Source organism: Chiloscyllium punctatum, chromosome 36 (genome assembly GCF_047496795.1).
Source record: "Chiloscyllium punctatum isolate Juve2018m chromosome 36, sChiPun1.3, whole genome shotgun sequence".
Taxonomy (NCBI): Eukaryota; Metazoa; Chordata; class Chondrichthyes; order Orectolobiformes; family Hemiscylliidae; genus Chiloscyllium; species Chiloscyllium punctatum.
In genome coordinates, this window is record NC_092774.1 from 12,526,064 (window position 1) to 12,544,261 (window position 18,198).

At 50.3% G+C, this 18,198-nt stretch overlaps 1 protein-coding gene across 1 annotated transcript in view; it reads right to left on the reverse strand.

Annotated features, from left to right (window-relative positions):
* Positions 1 to 1,042: 1,042 nt before the first annotated feature.
* LOC140460006 (uncharacterized) overlaps positions 1,043 to 18,198 on the reverse strand; it is a 65,638-nt gene continuing 48,482 nt past the window's right edge. Inside the window, exon 3 of the mRNA XM_072554411.1 lies at positions 1,043 to 6,821. Coding sequence (XP_072410512.1) covers positions 5,646 to 6,821 — 1,176 coding nt within the window. The 3' untranslated portion in view covers positions 1,043 to 5,645. The remainder of the gene's footprint in view (positions 6,822 to 18,198) is intronic.

Consider the following 18,198-nt stretch of genomic DNA (forward strand, 5'->3'; position numbering starts at 1 on the left):
TCACGCAGTTATATCTAAATGAATCTACATTTCAAAGGGACGTTGCCCTATTTATAAGTAGAGACAATCGGTGTGAATTCTGTCTGTGTCCCAATGTTGAGTCTTAGAAAAGCTCTGCATTTAAATTACATTCTTGAGAAGGTAATTTATAGATTAGGGTGTAGAGGTTAGGGAGAATTGGCCGTGCTAAATTACCCATAGTGACCAGGGATGTACAGGTTAGGGTGGCTTGGCCATGGGAAATACAGAGTCAGGGGTTGGGTTATGGGTGGGATACTGTTCAGAGGGCCAGAGTGAAATAGATGGGCTGAATGGCCCGCTTCCACCTTGTCGGAATTCGATGACCCTCCCCACAAAGGAGCATTTTATCTGCATCTATCCTGTCAAGCCCCTTTCAGAAATCTACTGGTTTCGATAAAGGTATACAGCACAGAAACAGACACTTCGGTCCAATTTGTCCATGTTGACCAGGATTCCCAATCTAAACCAGTCCCACTTGCCTGCATTTGGCCCATATCCCTCTAAACCTTTCTACTCATGTACCCATCCGAATGCTGTTTCAATGTTGTCACTGTACCTGCATCTACCACATCCTCAGCAAGTTCATTCCACATGCAAATCACCCTCTTTCAAAATATTGCCCTGCCAGTTTCTTTTAAATCTCTCTCCTTATATTTAAATAAAAATGCCCCCCCACCTAGTTTTGAGTTCCCCAGCGCTGGATTGTTCTATGTTCTAAACTTAGTGCAGGTGGCTGAAAGAAATGAGCAGCTTTAAAACAAAAACCTCTCGGAGCTGATAGCTTTCAATGAGAGTCTGAGCCCGGTGTTAAGTTCAGGTAACCTTTATTGCAAACCAACTTTGTTACAGCTTCAGATCCCCCCCAGCAAAAAGGCAGAGAAAAAGCAGTTGCTTTTTGAACCCCACACCTCCCCTCCTCCACACCCCCTCCCCCACCCCCCACACAACACCTCCCCTCCTCCTCACCACCCCCACCCCCCACACCACACACCACACCTCCCCTCCTCCTCACCCCCCCCCCACCCTGTCTTTACGATTGGGTAAAAACAATGACTGCAGATGCTGGAAACCAGATTCGGGATTAGTGGTGCTGGAAGAGCACAGCAGTTCAGGCAGCATCCAAGTAGCTTCGAAATCGGCGTTTCGGGCAAAAGTCCTTCTTCAGGAATAAAGGCAGAGAGCCTGAAGCGTGGAGAGACTAGTGAGAGGAGGGTGGGGGAGTGGAGAAAGTAGCATAGAGTACAATAGGCGAGTGGGGGAGGGGATGAAGGTGATAGGTCAAGGCGGAGGGTGGAGTGGATAGGTGGAAAAGAAAATAGAAAGTTAGGACAAGTCAGGGGGACAGTGCTGAGCTGGAAGTTTGGAACTAGGGTGAGGTGGGGGAAGAGGAAATGAGGAAACTGGTAAAGTCCACATCGATGCCTTGGGGTTGAAGTGTTCCGAGGCAGAAGATGAGGCGTTCTTCCTCCAGGCGTCTGGTGGTGAGGGAGCGGCGGTTGAAATGTTGGGCCACCGCGCAGTGTGGTTGATTGGTGCGGGTGTCCTGGAGATGTTCCCTAAAGCGCTCTGGTAGGAAGCACCCAGTCTTCCTAATGGGTTGGGGGGGGGGGGGTTGACCTAACCAAGTAGATACGGAAGGCGGAAAAGGGGTGGGGAGGGAAATATATCCCTGGTGGTGGGGTCTTTTTGGAGGTGGCGGAAATGTCGGCAGACTATTTGGTTTATGCGAAGGTTGGTAGGGTGGAAGGTGAGCACCAGGGGCGTTCTGTCCTTGTTACGGTTGGAGGGGTGGGGTCTGAGGGCAGGAGTGCAGGATGTGGACGAGATGCCTTGGAGGGCACCTTTAACCACGTGGGAAGGGAAATTGCGGTCTCTAAAGAAGGGGGGCATCTGGTGTGTTCTCTGGTGGAACTGGTCCTCCTGGGAGCAGATCCGGCGGGAGCGGAGGAATTGGGAATACGGGATGGCATTTTTGCAAGAGGTAGTGTGGGAAGAGGTGTAATCCAGGTAGCTGTGGGAGTCGGTGGGTTTGTAGAAAATGTCGGTGTCAAGTCGGTCATCATTAATGGAGATGGAGAGGTCGAGGAAGGGGAGGGAGGTGTCAGAGATGGTCCAGTTAACTTTAAGGTCAGGGTGGAATGTGTTGGTGAAGTTGCTGAATTGCTCAACCTCCTTGCGGGAGCACGAGGTGGTGCCAATGCAGTCATCAATGTAGCGGAAGAAGAGGTGGGGAGTGGTGCCGGTGTAATTACAGAAGATCAACTGTTCTACGTAGCCAACAAAGAGACAAACATAGCTGGGGCCCATACGTGTGCCCATGGGCTACCCCTTTGGTCTGGAGGAAGTGGGAGGATTCGAAGGAGAAATTGTTAAGGGTGAGGAGCAGTTTAGCCAAATGAATGAGAGTTTCGGTGGAAGGGTACTGTTGGGGACGTCTGGAGAGGAAAAAACGGAGGGCTTGGAGGCCCTGGACATTGCGGATGGAGGTGTAGAGGGATTGGATATCCATGGTGAAGATAAGGCGTTGGGGGCCGGGGAAACGGAAGTCTTGGAGGAGGTGGAGGGCGTGGGTGGTGTCTCGAACGTATGTGGGGAGTTTCTGGACTAGGGGGAATAGGACAGTGTCGAGGTAGGTAGAGATGAGTTCAGTGGGGCAGGAGCACGCTGAGACAATGGGTCAGCCAGGGTGGTCAGGCTTGTGGATCTTGGGAAGGAGGTAGAACCAGGCAGTGCGGGTTCCCGGACTATGAGGTTGGAAGCTGTGGTTGGGAGATCTCCTGAGGTGATGAGGTTCTGTATGGTCTGGGAGATGATGGGTTGGTGATGGGGGGTTGGGTCATGGTCGAGGGGGCAGTAGGAAAAGGTGTCTTCGAGTTGGCGTTTGGCTTCAGCGGCGTAGAGGTCAGTGCGCCAGACTACCACTGCGCCCCCTTTATCCGCTGGCTTGATGGTGAGGTCAGGATTGGAGCAGAGGGATTGGAGGGCTGCGCGTTGTGAGGGTGAGAGGTTGGAGTGGGGGAGGGGGGGTAGACTGGTTGAGGCGGTTAATGTCCCGGCGGCAGTTGGAAATGAAGAGGTCGAGGGCAGGTAATAGGCCAGCGCGGGGTGTCCACGTGGATGCAGTGTATTGGAGGTGGGCGAAGGGGTCCTCGGAAGGTGGGCGGGAGTCCAGATTGTGAAAGTAAGCTCGGAGGCGGAGGAAGTGTTCGACATCACGGCGTGTATTAAATTCATTGATGTGTGGACGGAGGGGGATGAAGATGAGTCCTTTGCTGAGGACTAATCGTTCGTCCTCAGTGAGGGGGAGGTCTGGGGGGATGGTGAAAACGCAGCATGGCTGGGAGCTGGGATCTGGTGTGGGTGTGGAGCTGGGAGTGGGGGCGGAGCCGGTAACTGGAGTGGGTGTGATGGTGGGGGGGAATGGGGGGTGGAGTCATGAGCTGGGGTGGTGTTCCCCTCAGGGTTCTGTAGGCCAGGAATGGCGACAGTGGGATCTGTGGGGGGCATGTCAGCAGAATGCAGGTGAGTGGCGTTGGTGGGGGCGGAAGTGGGGGTGACCACAGCAGTAGAGGTGGCGGAAGTCACTGAGCGTGTGACATCAGCGATGATGTGAGGGGCAGAAATGATGTCACATGTGATGCATGAGGAATTGTGAGGGGCGGAAGTGGCTGTGGGAGTAGCCATGATGGGGGCGGAAGTGACATCAATCAGCGTGGGGGCTGCAGCTGCACCAGCCGCATGGCTAATGGCGTCCGAGCAATTTCAGAGGCCGGGGGAATCTTCTGGAATGTTTGAGGAGCGCTGGTTATGGAGGTGGGTGGATAAAAGTTTGTTGTACTTACAGTTTTTGATGTTTAAGATGGAGTTGAAATACTGTTTGTTGAGAGTATGAATTCTCCTGAGGATGTAGTACAGAGGGGGTCCTTTGTAATTCTGAGAGAGTGTGGCCCTCAGCTGAGGCAGGGCTGACTGGAGAGAGGTTAGGTGCCGGCGCATTGCTGCAAGCGTGGAGCGGAGGATCTTGAAGGAGAACCGTTCCTGGTGTTTTTTGAATCTGTAGTCTGGACTGTTTGTCCTGTTCGGATCCGAACTCTGCTGGTTTAAAGGTGGTCTGGAGTCCGTGTGGGATGAGTTGGTTACGGAGGCAGGCACTGAGGAAGCGAATGGGGCTGTGGTGGCGAGTCTGTTTCAGGACATGGTTGAAGAGCATCAGGGCAGAGGAAATGACCTGGGCGGCACGGTGGCAGTGGGCGGCACGGTGGCACAGTGGTTAGCACTGCTGCCTCACAGCGCCAGAGACCCGGGTTCAATTCCCGCCTCAGGCGACTGACTGTGTGGAGTTTGCACGTTCTCCCCGTGTCTGCGTGGGTTTCCTCCGGGTGCTCCGGTTTCCTCCCACAGTCCAAAAGATGTGCAGGTCAGGTGAATTGGCCATGCTAAATTGCCTGTAGTGTTAGGTAAGGGGTAAATGTAGGGGTATGGGTGGGTTACGCTTCGGCGGGGCGGTGTGGACTTGTTGGGCCGAAGGGCCTGTTTCCACACTGTAAAGTAATCTAAAAAACCTGGGAGTTGCAGTGGGAGAGGGACTCCCTGAGATTCTTGTAGACAGAGGAGGAAAACTTCTTCAAGGCAGGCATCCTTGCAAGAGGATTCGCTGTAGGGTTAAAATCAACAAGGTAAAAACCAGGACTGCAGATGCTGGAGACCAGATTCTAGAATCACACAACTCCACGTTGTAGTCCAACAGGCTTCTTTGGAAGCAGTAACTTTTGGAGTGCTGCCTCATCATCAGGTGGTTGTGGAGGATAAGATCCTGAGACACAATTTAGAGCAAAACATTCCAGCGTCCTGCCACTGAAATGGTATATTCAACAAACCTGGATTGTTAAGTCTTCCACCTTTTCAAATAGGTTGCAGGTCTCATTACAATGTGAATCCCAGAACTTCTTGTTGTCACCTTCTCGAGATAACAAGGTTTGATAGCAAAAGCTCACCTCTCAGCTCAGACAATGCATTAAAGGTGTGAGGTCAGAGTCAGCCTGTATCCCAATCTTGAGTCAGACTGGTTCTGTTTCCAAAGTCAAAGTTACAAGCTATTACATGTGTTGACTGCCTGCACACACCACACCTCCCCTGTCCCACCGCCCCCCCCTCACTGTCTTCACTATTAGCCAGCACCAAGTTGTCCCTTTGTAATTGGATCCTTGGTACATCCGTAACCCGGAGGAAGTATTGCCTCACTCAGCAATTTTAACCCGTACCCCGTCTCCAAGTAAGTGTCTCCCTGCTCATTTGCCAGGAAGGGGCAATGTAGAGTCAACCAGACTGCTGTGGGTCTGGAGTCAGGTGTAAGCCAGACCGGGTAAAGGATGCAGCTGGAACGGCTGAGTGAATCCTTTCCCACAATGGCGGTTCCCTTCCCTAACAAGGGAGTGGGAAATCAGATGGGGGCTTTCTCCCTCCACCGACCTCCCCCTCCCTGAAACGGTCTCACCGTTAGATTCCGAACTCCACATTTCTGACCGAATACCAATTCTGACATCTGTCGTGGCGGGATTTGAACCCGGGAGTCCCCGGAAACAGGTCGACAGTCCAACTGATATGGTCACTCGGCCGTCACTCCTTCAATCCCCCTGCGATGGCACGTGAACTCGCTGGTGCTTCCACAGGTGGGAGGAGTAGGTGAAGGCCTTCCCGCACTGAGAGCAGGTGAATGGTCTCTCCCCCGTGTGGATCCGCTGGTGTCTCAGCAGGGAGGAGACCTGGGTAAAGGCCTTCCCACACTCGGGGCAGCTGAATGGTCTCTCCCCCGTGTGGATACGCTGGTGGGTCAGCAGGTTGGAGGAACTGCTGAAGGCCTTCCCGCACTTGGGGCAGCTGAAGGGTCTCTCCCCCGTGTGGATACGCTGGTGGGTCAGCAGGTGGGAGGAACTGCTGAAGGCCTTCCCACACTCGGGGCAGCTGAAGGGTCTCTCCCCCGTGTGGACGCGTCGGTGGATCAGCAGGTTGGAGGAACTGATGAAGCCCTTCCCGCACTGAGAGCAGGTGAACGGCCTCTCCCCGGTGTGGACCCACTGGTGGGTCAGCAGGGAGGAGACCTGGGTAAAGGCCTTCCCACACTCGGGGCAGCTGAAGGGTCTCTCCCCCGTGTGGATACGCTGGTGGGTCAGCATGTGGGAGGAACAGCTGAAGGCCTTCCCGCACTTGGGGCAGCTGAAGGGTCTCTCCCCCGTGTGGACCCGCTGGTGGGTCAGCAGGTGGGAGGAACTGCTGAAGGCCTTCCCGCACTCGGGGCAGCTGAAGGGTCTCTCTCCCGTGTGGATACGCTGGTGCCTCAGCAGGGTGGAGGAGCAGGTGAACGGCCTCTCCCCCGTGTGGACTCGCTGGTGGATCAGCAGGTGGGAGGTATACCTGAAGCCCTTCCCGCACTGAGAGCAGGTGAAGGGCCTCTCTCCCGTGTGGATCCGCTGGTGGGCCTGCAGGTTAGAGGAATGTCTGAAGGCCTTTCCGCAGTCGGTGCAGGGGAATGGCCTCTCCCCGGTGTAACTGCGCCGATGAGTCTCCAGGGCAGACGGGAAACGGAAGCCTTTCCCACAGTCACCACACTTCCACGGTTCCTCCACAGGGCGGGATTCCTCTGCTTTCTCCATGGCCACAGCTTCAGCTGCACACAAACACGTGTAGAGCCCCTCCCTGCCGTGAAGTCCCCTTCCCAGGCCGTATAACTGTTTCGGACTCCACACACAGTTCGCTGCAACAGTGGGGTCTCTCGTCCAGTCCCACTGCTGCTGAAAACGTCCTCAAACAGGAACCAAAAAGTGTGGATCCCTATCACAGAAATCACAGTCAAAAATCGTTGCGGTCCCGATGGATTCAGAGACTGTCAGACATTGACATCAAAGTGAGGACTGCAGACACTGGAGAGTCAGACAAAAAATGTGGCGCTGGAAAAGCACAGCAGGTCAGGCAGCATCCGAGGAACAGGAGAGTCAATGTTTCGGGAATAAGCCCTTCATCCGTTGATTTTGAAACTTCAAGTCGTCAGATTTTCATATACTCTGCAAAAAGAGATTACAAAAGTCATCACTATCAGTACAGGGTAGAAATTCAGAACAAGCAATTCTACTTTCTGTGGAATATTCTTTTGTTGTTCCACAAAATTGAAAGCACCATCCCACTCTCCCTTCCCCTCTGTTCTCACTCCACTCTAACTAATTCTCCTGAAGGTGCTGATTCAGGATCTTACAGGGGCAGAAAAAGCAAAAACATCAAGACTGACATCTCTCTGAATTTTGGATACCTCCACCTGAAAGTTAATATCTTTCACAACACTGGGATCCTGCTGAGAGTGAGCAGGTCTGATTTTGGGAAGCATAAAAAAAGTGTCAATTCAGGGTGAACCTGCAATGCAGCTTCTTGAGGAAGGACCAGAGACAAAATGGTTAATGACCCCGGGAAGGTGGGAGCAAAATGAGACATCAAGCCATTAACACCGACACACTTCAGTCAAACCCTTCTGCTCCCAGTCAGGGCAAAACATGCTCTTAAAGTCCAGCCTTCACAACCATACTTCTGCTTTCACTGAAGACAATTAGAGTCACACAGCACGAAAACAGACCCTTTGGTCCAACCTGCCCAGATATCCTAAATTAATCTAGTCATGTTTGCCATCACTTGGCCCCTATATGGGCTGGGTGCTGACAGCTGGGACTAAATTGGGTTGGCTCTTTTGTCAGCAAGGACGGAGTTGGACCGAAGGGTCTGTTTCTGTGCTGTACATCTCTATGACTCCAGTCACATTTGCCATCACTTGGCCCTGACCCATCATATTCATATGTCCATCCAGGAGCCTTTTAACTTGTCATCGTACCAGCACCCACCACTTCCTCTGGCAGCTCACTCCATCGCTCAAGTGACTCCATGTTGAAAGCGTCTGGTCTGGTGCACCAGATGACACCAGGATAATCTCAGATCATTTTCAGATTGCATTGATATTCAGTCAGTGACTTTCCCGATCAGGATGTTGTACGTGATCAAACAGGTCAGTGAGTTGGCGATCCCCCACCTCTTAGTTCAAGTATCTCTACGAGAACTCTCTTGCTGGAGGGTCCCTTGGAGACACTTCAACTGGACTTCATTGAGTTGGAGAAATGAGTTGAGTTGCTATAAATATGTTTTGCTTATTGTTGATGTCTTTTCGAAGTGGATTGAAGCCTACCCTCCTCCTAACGCTACTGCTGAGAGTGTGGTGAAGAGTTTGTTTAAGGAAATAATTCCCCCCTTCAGTATACCTGCGTGCATTAGCTCAGATAATGGACCACACTTTGTAGGTAATATTAACGGAGAACTCTGTTCCCAGCTTTGTATTTGTCGGCAACTGCATGGTATTTATCATCCTCAGGTGACCGGCCTTGTTGAATGTTTTAACCAGACATAAGACTAAACTTGCCAAATTAATGGCAGAGTCTGGCCCCTCCTGGTTATGCTAATCCCTGTGGCCTTATTCCAGATGTGATCCATGTCTGCGGGCAAGACACGACTGTCTCCAGCTGAGAGTCTCTCTGGTCACCCCCTCCGTACCCCTTGGAACGATTCGGCTCCCTTCTCAGTCCACGTCCACCACATGACTGAAGCAATGATTGGTTATGTTCTTGCTCTATCTAATGTTATGTGTGCCGTTCACTCCCAGGAGCGTGTGACCTACGGCGATGTTCCCTCCCTTTCAGCCTCGTCACAGGTAGACCTTGGTTTGTTGGTGCTCGTTGAGAACTGGACTGGCAAAGGTCTTCAACCTCGTTGAAATGGCCCCTTGCAGGTTTTACTTCCCACCCCTACAACGGTCACAGTCGCTGGGCGCTCAGCTTGGGTCCAACGGCACCGTTGTAAATTGATTGACCGCACCAATCAAAAGGTGTAGAAGAGGAGGAGAGAATCCTGGAATCTGAACAAAAGGAGTGGACCCTGTCCAGTTGGGTTTTTGAATCCTGCTGTTGTTCTAATGTTAATCTTATTACAGATACTTGAACTAAGAGGAGGGACATGTGGGGGATCGCTTATCTCCTCCCTTTCTGATTACGTACAACATCCTGATGGGGAAAGGCTCTAAGTATAGATGGGACCGGGAATGATCAGAGGTTATCACCACCCATACTGAGGAGATGTCGTCCAGTGCACCGGACCAGACCCCTTTGACGTGTGGAACGTGATGAAGATTGATTATTGTAATGGACTCTTCCATCAGAAAGACCAGATGGTCCATCTGGACAGTAGAAATCAGGGGGAGTTACCATGGCGTTACCGAACCTGTCTTTTTGATTTTATCTGCAGACGCAAGCCTAGTGAGGATAAAAATGATCAACCCCGTCATTATGGTAAATATTTTAAGGACGCCCAGGAACACCATCCCTTTTTGTAGGACGGGCCGACTCGAGAAAAGGGAAGCCTGATAGGGGAAACTCCTCAATCCACAAGGAACTTATTTATACAGGCCCACAGAACGCTCTACACCCCAGAGGCAGTAGTATGTTACTCCTCTCTATCGGGAGATGACTTACTTGCCCCGTCCCCAGTCCCCGATTCCATTCTATTTGTCAGATTTCCTACTGCCGACCCTGCGAAGAGGAATATCACTTTCCAATACCTCCGGTCTGTGTATACAAACAGCTGGTGTAACACTGCCTGAGGTACAGCAGGCCTTATGTGGCACATGGACCTGGAACGGAACCCTTCCCTTGTGCATTTATAGGCCTTTTCTCTTTTCAGAACCTGATACTGTCACCAATACCATGTACAATAGAGCTAAGGGAGAGCCCAATGGGAACAGCATTCTGAGGACCATTGTCTCCCATACACTGCGAGTGCTCAAGTCACTTGGCCCATTTTGTACAGTGCTAAAGCAACTCCTCTTGCAAAACGTTGACCCTCTACTCCTGTAGATCTGACCAGACCCCCTGCTGTAACATTTCAGTAACCTATTTTGACAAACTCTCCCTAATATACACCAAACCAGACTATTATTTCTTCAGCTAAGGTAAAGCTACCAATTTCCTTGTCCTGGATGGCAAAGATGTCTCTCATAAGGTCACCATCGGAGCCCTTGTTCCCACAACAGTACCTTGTCCTGGCCAGTGGACAAGTCGATGGAACCTCCATCTGAGGAGGATGCAGCGATCGGTCTCAGCCAACCTTGCTCCAACTGGAAGGATCCCAAGGGACTGGGTGACAATAGAGGACACCCGACAGGCTGGGGAATCCAGAGTACCCTGAGGTTGGAAGGATCGGCAGGGTTGACAAGTCAACAGAACTGCAATTCCCTCTTTTGTGGCCTGACCATTTGAGGAAATAAGAGTAAAGAGGCTCTGGAACAGAGTAAACTGGGATTATCAGACCTGTGTCTTTACTCTATGCAGAATCGGTATGCCTTAGACTATATACTCGCCCGGGAGGGTGAGGTCTGCACCATTGTCCAAGATAAATGCACTATGGGCATTCCCGATCTCACTGGCAATATTACTAAGATTCAAGAAGAGATCCAGGTATTCCGTGACAGAATGACTGAAGGGACCAGTTGGGGAAACTGCAGATCGGGCCGATGGTACAATTGGCTCATCGGTTTAGCTATGTCTGTTTGTCGGTATTGGTATTGTTAGCTATTTAATTGCTAGGCTTATGAGGTCCCTTAGTGATATAGATTTGCCCCAGAAGATGTTCCTTTCGCGATCTGATGGCTCACCCACATGTGTCGATGGCGATGATAAATATGACCAGATGAGCTGTGAAGATGGTGGTGCCTCTCTACAGGATGTTGACGGCTGGACCACCTTGAAGGGCATTCGTTTGGACTAGCCTTCTCTTTCAGTGATCGCGGTGGAATCAAAGGGAGGAATGAGGGTGTGGGCATCTGGGTGATAAAGTCAAGAGCTTTAAAACTTGTCTTTAAACATTCAGACTAAAATGTAATGCTGAATTATTGAATACATTTACTGCACTAGAAAATAAACAGGCAGGAAGGCTCAGAATGAGGAGAGAACTTAAAGATAGGGACACCTGGGCTCACCAAGTGATAACAGGATGCTGTAAGGCAATGAAGAACGTTTGCCTCAGCATCGGTGAATCTGTGTGAACAGGACACCAAGTGATAACATTCACAGCCGTTCCCTTGTGAGACCATTTTAGTGCTGAGACTGTTGAATCCTGTAGAAAATTAACTCTTAGTGCTTATCTGCAATGGATTGAAATGAATTGCATTTTGGGACTTTATGATGATATTGAGTATCCATTACTGGTTATTAAATACAAACTCTGTAAAAGGAAATATTGATAAAGCTTTACCTTACTTGCTGCAGCCGAGGCTCCAGCGGAGGAAACAGACCGCGGGCACACTTCCGGCTTCGGGATGGCCACGCCCACTGATCCAGGTCCTGGTCCCGCCCCCTCCTCCGGCAACGTCACACGTCAACACCGCCCCTTCCGAACGCAGCTCGTAGACCCCGCCCCTTCCTGAAGCAGGTCATAAGCCCCGCCGCTTCGGGACAAAGCCCCGCCTCTGGGAACCAAACCTCTTTCCCCCTCCTGCACTAAACCCCACCCCTTCGCCGCGATCCCCCCGCGAGTCAAAACCACGCCCCCCTCCCTCACACGCGACCGTCCACAAAGCCGCACGCGTCCAGGCTGTACGCGCCGGCTACCAGCGCGCGATCCTCACGAGACACGCCCCGCCCATGAGCCCCGCCCACCCGCTAAACCCCGCCCTCTCTGGTAAACCCCGCCCACCCAGGTGTATTTGGAAGCACGAGCTTCTGAAGCGCTGCTCCTTCTGCGGGTGGCTGTGCTGCAGGATCATAAGACACAGAATTAATAGCAAAACATCACAGTGTCTTGCAACCGATGCAATGTTTGGCACAAACCTGGACCGCTGCTGAATCCTTCATCTTTTAGAAGGGGTTGCAGGTTTCAGTTCATCAATATATAAATTCCAGAACTTTAGATCAGATTCCCTACAGTGTGGAAACAGGCCGTTCGGCCCAACTAGTCCACACCGACCCACCGAAGAGCAAAACACCCAGCCCCATTCCCCGTCACCTAATACAATGGTGCAATTTAGCGTGGCCAATTCACCCGAACCCACACATCTTGGGACTGTGGGAGGATATCCGCGCAGACGTGGGAGGGGAATTGAACCCGGGGCTCTGGTGCTGTGAGGCAGCAGTGCTAACCACAAAAAAAGGTGACATTTTCTATTTTTCAGCGGTCGCAGCAACCCAGGAGTGGGGAGTCACTGAGTTGAGGTTTTACATTTGAAGTTGGAGAGCAGAGGTTCCTGGGAGAGGAGGGACGACTTATTTTTATTTTCTTCCTGCTGTATAAGTCAGAGGGTACTGTTGAGGGGGGAAAACATCCTACCAGGCGTGTGCACTCGGGCCCAGGTCTCTGGCACAAAGCCTATCGCTGTTGCACCAGAAGGAAAGGAGGGAAAGCAGGAGAGTATTAGTCATTGGGGAGTCGATACTTCGAGGGTCAGATAGAAGATTTGTTGGGAACGAACAAGACTCGCGGTTGGTGTGTTGCCTCTCAGGTGCCAGGGTGCGTGATGTCTTGGATCGTATCTTTGGGGTCCTGAAGGGAGAGGGTGTCCTGCCCCAAATCATGGTCCACGTAGGTACCAACGACATAGGTAGAAAGAGGGATAGGGATGTAAGGCAGGATTTCAGGGAACTAGGGTGGAAGCTGAGGGCTAGAACAAACAGAGTTATCTCTGGTTTGTTACCCATGCCACATGAGAGAAAGGCAAGGAATAGGGAGAGATATCAGCTGAACACGTGGCTGCAAGGATAGTGCAGGAGGGAGGGTTTCAGGTTTTTGGATAATTCGGGAAGGTGGGACTTGCACAAACAGGACAGTCTTCACTTGAACCAGAGGGGTACTAATATCCTGGGTGGGAAATTTGCAGGTGCTATTCGGGTGGGTTTAAACTAACTCAGCAGGGGGATGGGAACCGGGGGTGTAGCTGCAATGCACAGGAGGATGAGAGGAGGGAGGACAGGGACAGGATTTCATGGTCACAGGAATGTGCTGGCAGACAGCGAAGTGGTTTGAAGTGTGTCTACATCAATGCCAGAGTATCCACAATAAGGTAGGTGAGCTTGCAGTACAGATAGGTACCTGGGACTTGGATGTTGTGGCCATTTCGGAGACATGGATAGAGCAGGGTGAGGAATGGATGTTGCAGGTTCCAGGGTTTTGATCTTTAATGAAGAACAGCCAAGGCAGTAAAAGAGGGAGAGGTGTGGCCTTGTTAGTCAAGGATAGTATAACGGTGGCTGACAGAACGTTTGATGAGGACTCGTCTACTGAGGTAATGTGGGCTGAGGTTAGAAACAGGAGAGGAGACGTTACACTGCTTGGAGTTTTTTTTAATAGGCCTCCGCAGAGTTCCAGGAGGTCGAAGAGAGGATTAGCAAAAATTATTCTGGGTAGGAGTGAAAGGAACAGGATGGTCATTAGGGGGGACTTTACCTCCCCCAACATTGACAGGAAATGCTTTCACTCTAGTACATCGTATGGATCAGTTTTTGTCCAGTGTGTGCAAGAGGGTTTTCTGACACAGTATGTCGAAGGGCCAACAAGAGGGGAGGTCATACTGGATCTGGTGCTTGGATATGAACCAGGCCAGATGTTTGATTTAGTGGAAGGTAAGCACTTTGGAGAGAGTGACCATAATTCAGTTAGGTTTCATTTAGCGATGTAAAGGGATAGGAACATGCCACAGGTCAAGAGTTATCGATGGGGGAAGGACAATTATAATGCAATTAGGCAAGACTTAGGATGCATAGAATAGGGAAGCAAAATGCAGGGGATAAGGACAATTGAAATGTGGAGCTGGTTTAAGGAACAGATATTGTGTGTCCTTGATAGGTATGTCCCTGTCAGGCAGGGAGGAAGTGATAAGGTAAGGGAACCGTGGTTTACAACAGAAATTGCATCTCTTGTTACAAAGAAGGAGACGGCTTATGTGTTGATGAGCCAAGATGGTTCAGATGAGGCGATGGAGAATTATAGATCAGCGAGGAAGGATCTAAAGAGAGAGTTAAGAGCAAAGAGAGGACATGAGCAGTCTTTAACAAATAGAATACAGGAGAACCCTAAAGCTTTCTATAGGTATGTGAGGAATAAGAGGATGATTAGGGTAGGAATAGGGCCAGTCAAAGACAGAAGTGGGAAGTTGAGTGTGGGCCCTGTGGATATTGGAGAGGTGTTAATGAATATCTCTCATCGGTCTTCACTCAGGAAAAAGAGAATATTGTAGAGGAGAAGAATGAGGTATGAGATATTAGACTCGAAAGGATCGAGGTTAGTTGCACACCGGTGTTATCAATTCTAGAAGGAGTGAAAGTAGACAAATGCCCTGGGCCGGATGGGATTTATCAGAGGATTCTTTGGGAAGTGAGTGAGGAGATAGAAGAGCCTTTGGCTGTGATATTTGAGTTGTCATTGTCTACAGGTTTAGTACCAGAGTGGAGGATTGCAAATGTTGTGCCCTTGTTCAAGAAGGGCAGCAGAGATGACCCAAGTAATTATAAACCGGTAAGCCTTACTTTTGTTGAGGGAAAGCTTTTGGAAAGGAATATTAGAGATAGGATTTATAATCATCTAGCAAGGAACAATTTGATTTCAGATAGTCAACATGGTTTCATCAAGGGCAGATCATGTCTCACAAACCTCATTGGGTTTATTGAGAAGGTGACCAAGCATGGAGATGAGGGTAGGGCAGTTGATGTGGTGTACATGGACCTCAGTAAAGGTTCCACATGGCAGGCTGTTGGAGAAAATGCAGAGGCATGCATTATTGTGGTTCTGTTCACCGAGCTGGGAATATGTGTTGCAAACGTTTCATCCCCTCTGTGTGTGACATCCTCAATGCTTGGGAGCCTCCTGTGAAGCGCTTGTGTGATGTTTCCTCCAGCATTTATAGTGATGATGTCACCTAGACATGGGACGAAACACAAATTCACAGCTCGGAGAACAGGACCACAACAACGAGCACCCGAGCTACAAATCTTCTCCCGAACTTTGAAGAGGCATGGGATTGAGGGTGATTTAGCAGTTTGGATTAGAAACTGGCTTTCTGAAAGAAGGCAGCGAGTGGTGGTTGATGGAAAATATTCAGCCTGGAGTCCAGTTACGAGTGGTGTTCCACAAGGATGTTTTGGGACCACTGCTGTTTGTCATTTTTATAACTGACTTAGACGCAGGCATAGGTGGATGGATTAGTAAATTTGCAGACGACACTAAAGTCAATGGAGTACTGGACAGTTTGGAAGAATGTTACAGGTTGCAGGGAGACTTGGATAAACTGCAGAATTGGGCTGAGAGGTGGCAAATGGAGTTCAATGCAGCGAAATGTGAGGTGATTCACTTTGGGAAGAATAACAGGAAGGCAGTGATCTTGGAGTCCATGTACATAGATCCCTGAAAGTTGCCACCCTGGTGGATAGTGCTGTGAAGAAGGCATACGGTGTGTTAGGTTTCATTCGTAGAGGGATTGAGTTCCGGAACCGCAATATCATGCTGCAACTATACAAAACGCTGGTGCGGCCACACTTGGAATATTGTGTATAGTTCTGGTCCCCATATTTCAGGAAGGATGTGGGAAGTATTGGAAACGGTGCAGAGGAGATTTACCAGGTTGTTGCCTGGTCTGGAGGGAGGGTCTTATGAGGAAAGGTTGAGAGACTTGGGTCTGTTCTCATTGGAAAGAAGAAGGCTAAGAGGGGATTTGATAGAGACATACAAGGTAATCAGAGGATTAGATAGGGTAGACAGTGAAAGACTCTTTCCTAGCATGGTGACGTCAGCTTGTACGAGGGGACATAACTACAAATTGAGGGGTGATAGATCTAAGACAGATGTCAGAGGCAAGTTCTTTATGCAGAGAGTGGTAAGGGGGTGGAATGCCCTACCTGCTAAGGTAGTCAACTCAGCCACATTAGGGAGATGTAAACAATCCTTAGATAAGCACATGGTTGATTTTGGGATAGTGTAGGGGGACAAGCTGAGAATAGTTCACAGGTCAGCGCAACATCGAGGGCTGAAAGGCCTGTTCTGCACTGTACTGTTCTATGTTCTATGTTCTATGTTCTAAACTTAGTGCAGGAGGCTGAAAGAAATGAGCAGCTTTAAAACAAAAACCTCTTGGAGCTCAAAGCTTTCAATGAGAGTCTGAGCCCGGTGTTAAGTTCAGGTAACCTTTATTGTGACCCAACTTTGTTACAGCTTCAGATCCCCCCAGCAAAAATGCAGAGAAAAAGCAGGTGCTTTTTGAACAGCTCAAGGTCAAAGTGCACACACCACACCTCCCCTTGTCCCACCCCCCCCTCACTGTCTTTACTATTGGTCAGCACCAAGTTGTCCCTTTGTAATTGGATCCTTGGTACATCTGTAACCCAAAGGAAGTATTGCCTCACTCAGCAATTTTAACCCATACCCTGTCTCCAAGTAAGTTTCTCCCCGCTCATTTGCCAGGAAGGGGCAGTGTAGAGTCAACCAGACTGCTGTGGGTCTGGAGTCAGGTGTAGGCCAGACCGGGTAAAGGATGCAGCTGGAACGATTGAGTGAATCCTTTCCCCCAATGGTGGTTCCCTTCCCTAACAAGGGAGAGAGGGAAATCAGATGGGGGCTTTCTCCCCCGCACCACCCCCTCCCTGAAACGGTCTCATCGTTAGATTCCGAACTCCACATTTCTGACCGAATACCGATTCTGCCATCTGTCTTGGTGGGATTCAAACCCAGGACTCCCCGGAACCGGGTTGATAGTCCAATCGATAATGGCACTCGGCCGTCACTCCTTCAATCTCCCTGCGATGGCACGTGAACTCGCTGGTGGCTCCGCAGGTGGGAGGAGTAGGTGAAGCCCTTCATGCACTGAGAGCAGGTGAACGGCCTCTCCCCGGTGTGGATCCGTTGGTGGGTCAGCAGGGAGGAAGATGTGCTGAAGGCCTTCCCACACTCGGGGCAGCTGAAGGGCCTCTCCCCCGTGTGGACCCGCTGGTGGGCCAACAGGTGGGAGGAATGTCTGAAGACCATCCCGCAGTCGGTGCAGGGGAACGGCCTCTCCCCGGTGTGACTGCGCTGACGATTCTCCAGGGCAGACGGGACAAGGAAGCCTCTCCCACAGTCACCACACTTCCACGGTTTCTCCACAGGGCCTGATTCCTCTGGTTTCTCCATGGCCAAAGCTTCGGCTGCACACAAACACGTGTAGAGCCCCTCCCTGCCGTGAAGTCCCCTTCCCAGGCCGTATAACTGTTCCAGTCTCCACGCACAGTGCGCTGTAACAGTGGGGTCTCTGGTCCAGTCCCACTTATGCTGAAAACGTCCTCAAACAGGAACCAAAAAGTGTAGATCCCTCTCACAGAAATCACAGTCAAAAATCGTTGAGGTCCTGATGAATTGAGAGACTGTCAGACATTGACGTCAAAGTGAGGACTGCAGACACTGGAGAGTCAGTCAAAAAATGTGGCGCTGGAAAAGCACAGCAGGTCAGGCAGCATCCGAGGAGCAGGAGAGTCAATGTTTCGGGAATAAGCCCTTCATCCGTTGATTTTGAAACTTCAGTCTTCAGATTTTCATATACTCTGCATAAAGAGATTACAAAAGTCATCACTATCAGTGTAGGGTAGAAATTCAGAACAAGCAATTCTACTTTCTGTGGAATAATCTTTTGTTGTTCCACAAAATTGAAAGCACCATCCCACTCTTCCCTTCCCCTCTGTTCTCACTCCGCTCTAACTAATTCCCCTGAAGGTGCTGATTCAGGATCTTACAGGGGCAGAAAAAGCAAAAACATCAAGACTGACATCTCTCTGAATTTTGGATACCTCCACCTGAAAGTTAATATCTTTCACAACACTGGGATCCTGCTGAGAGTGAGCAGGTCTGATTTTGGGAAGCAATACAAAAGTGTCAATTCAGGGTGAACCTGCAATGCAGCTTCTTGAGGAAGGACCAGACACAAAATGGTTAATGACCCCGAAAAGGTGGGAGCAAAATGAGACATCAAGGCATTAACACCGACACACTTCAGACAAACTCTTCTGCTTCCAGTCAGGGCAAAACATGCTCTGAAAGTCCAGCCTTCACAACCACACTTCTGCTTTCACTGAAGACAATTAGAGTCAC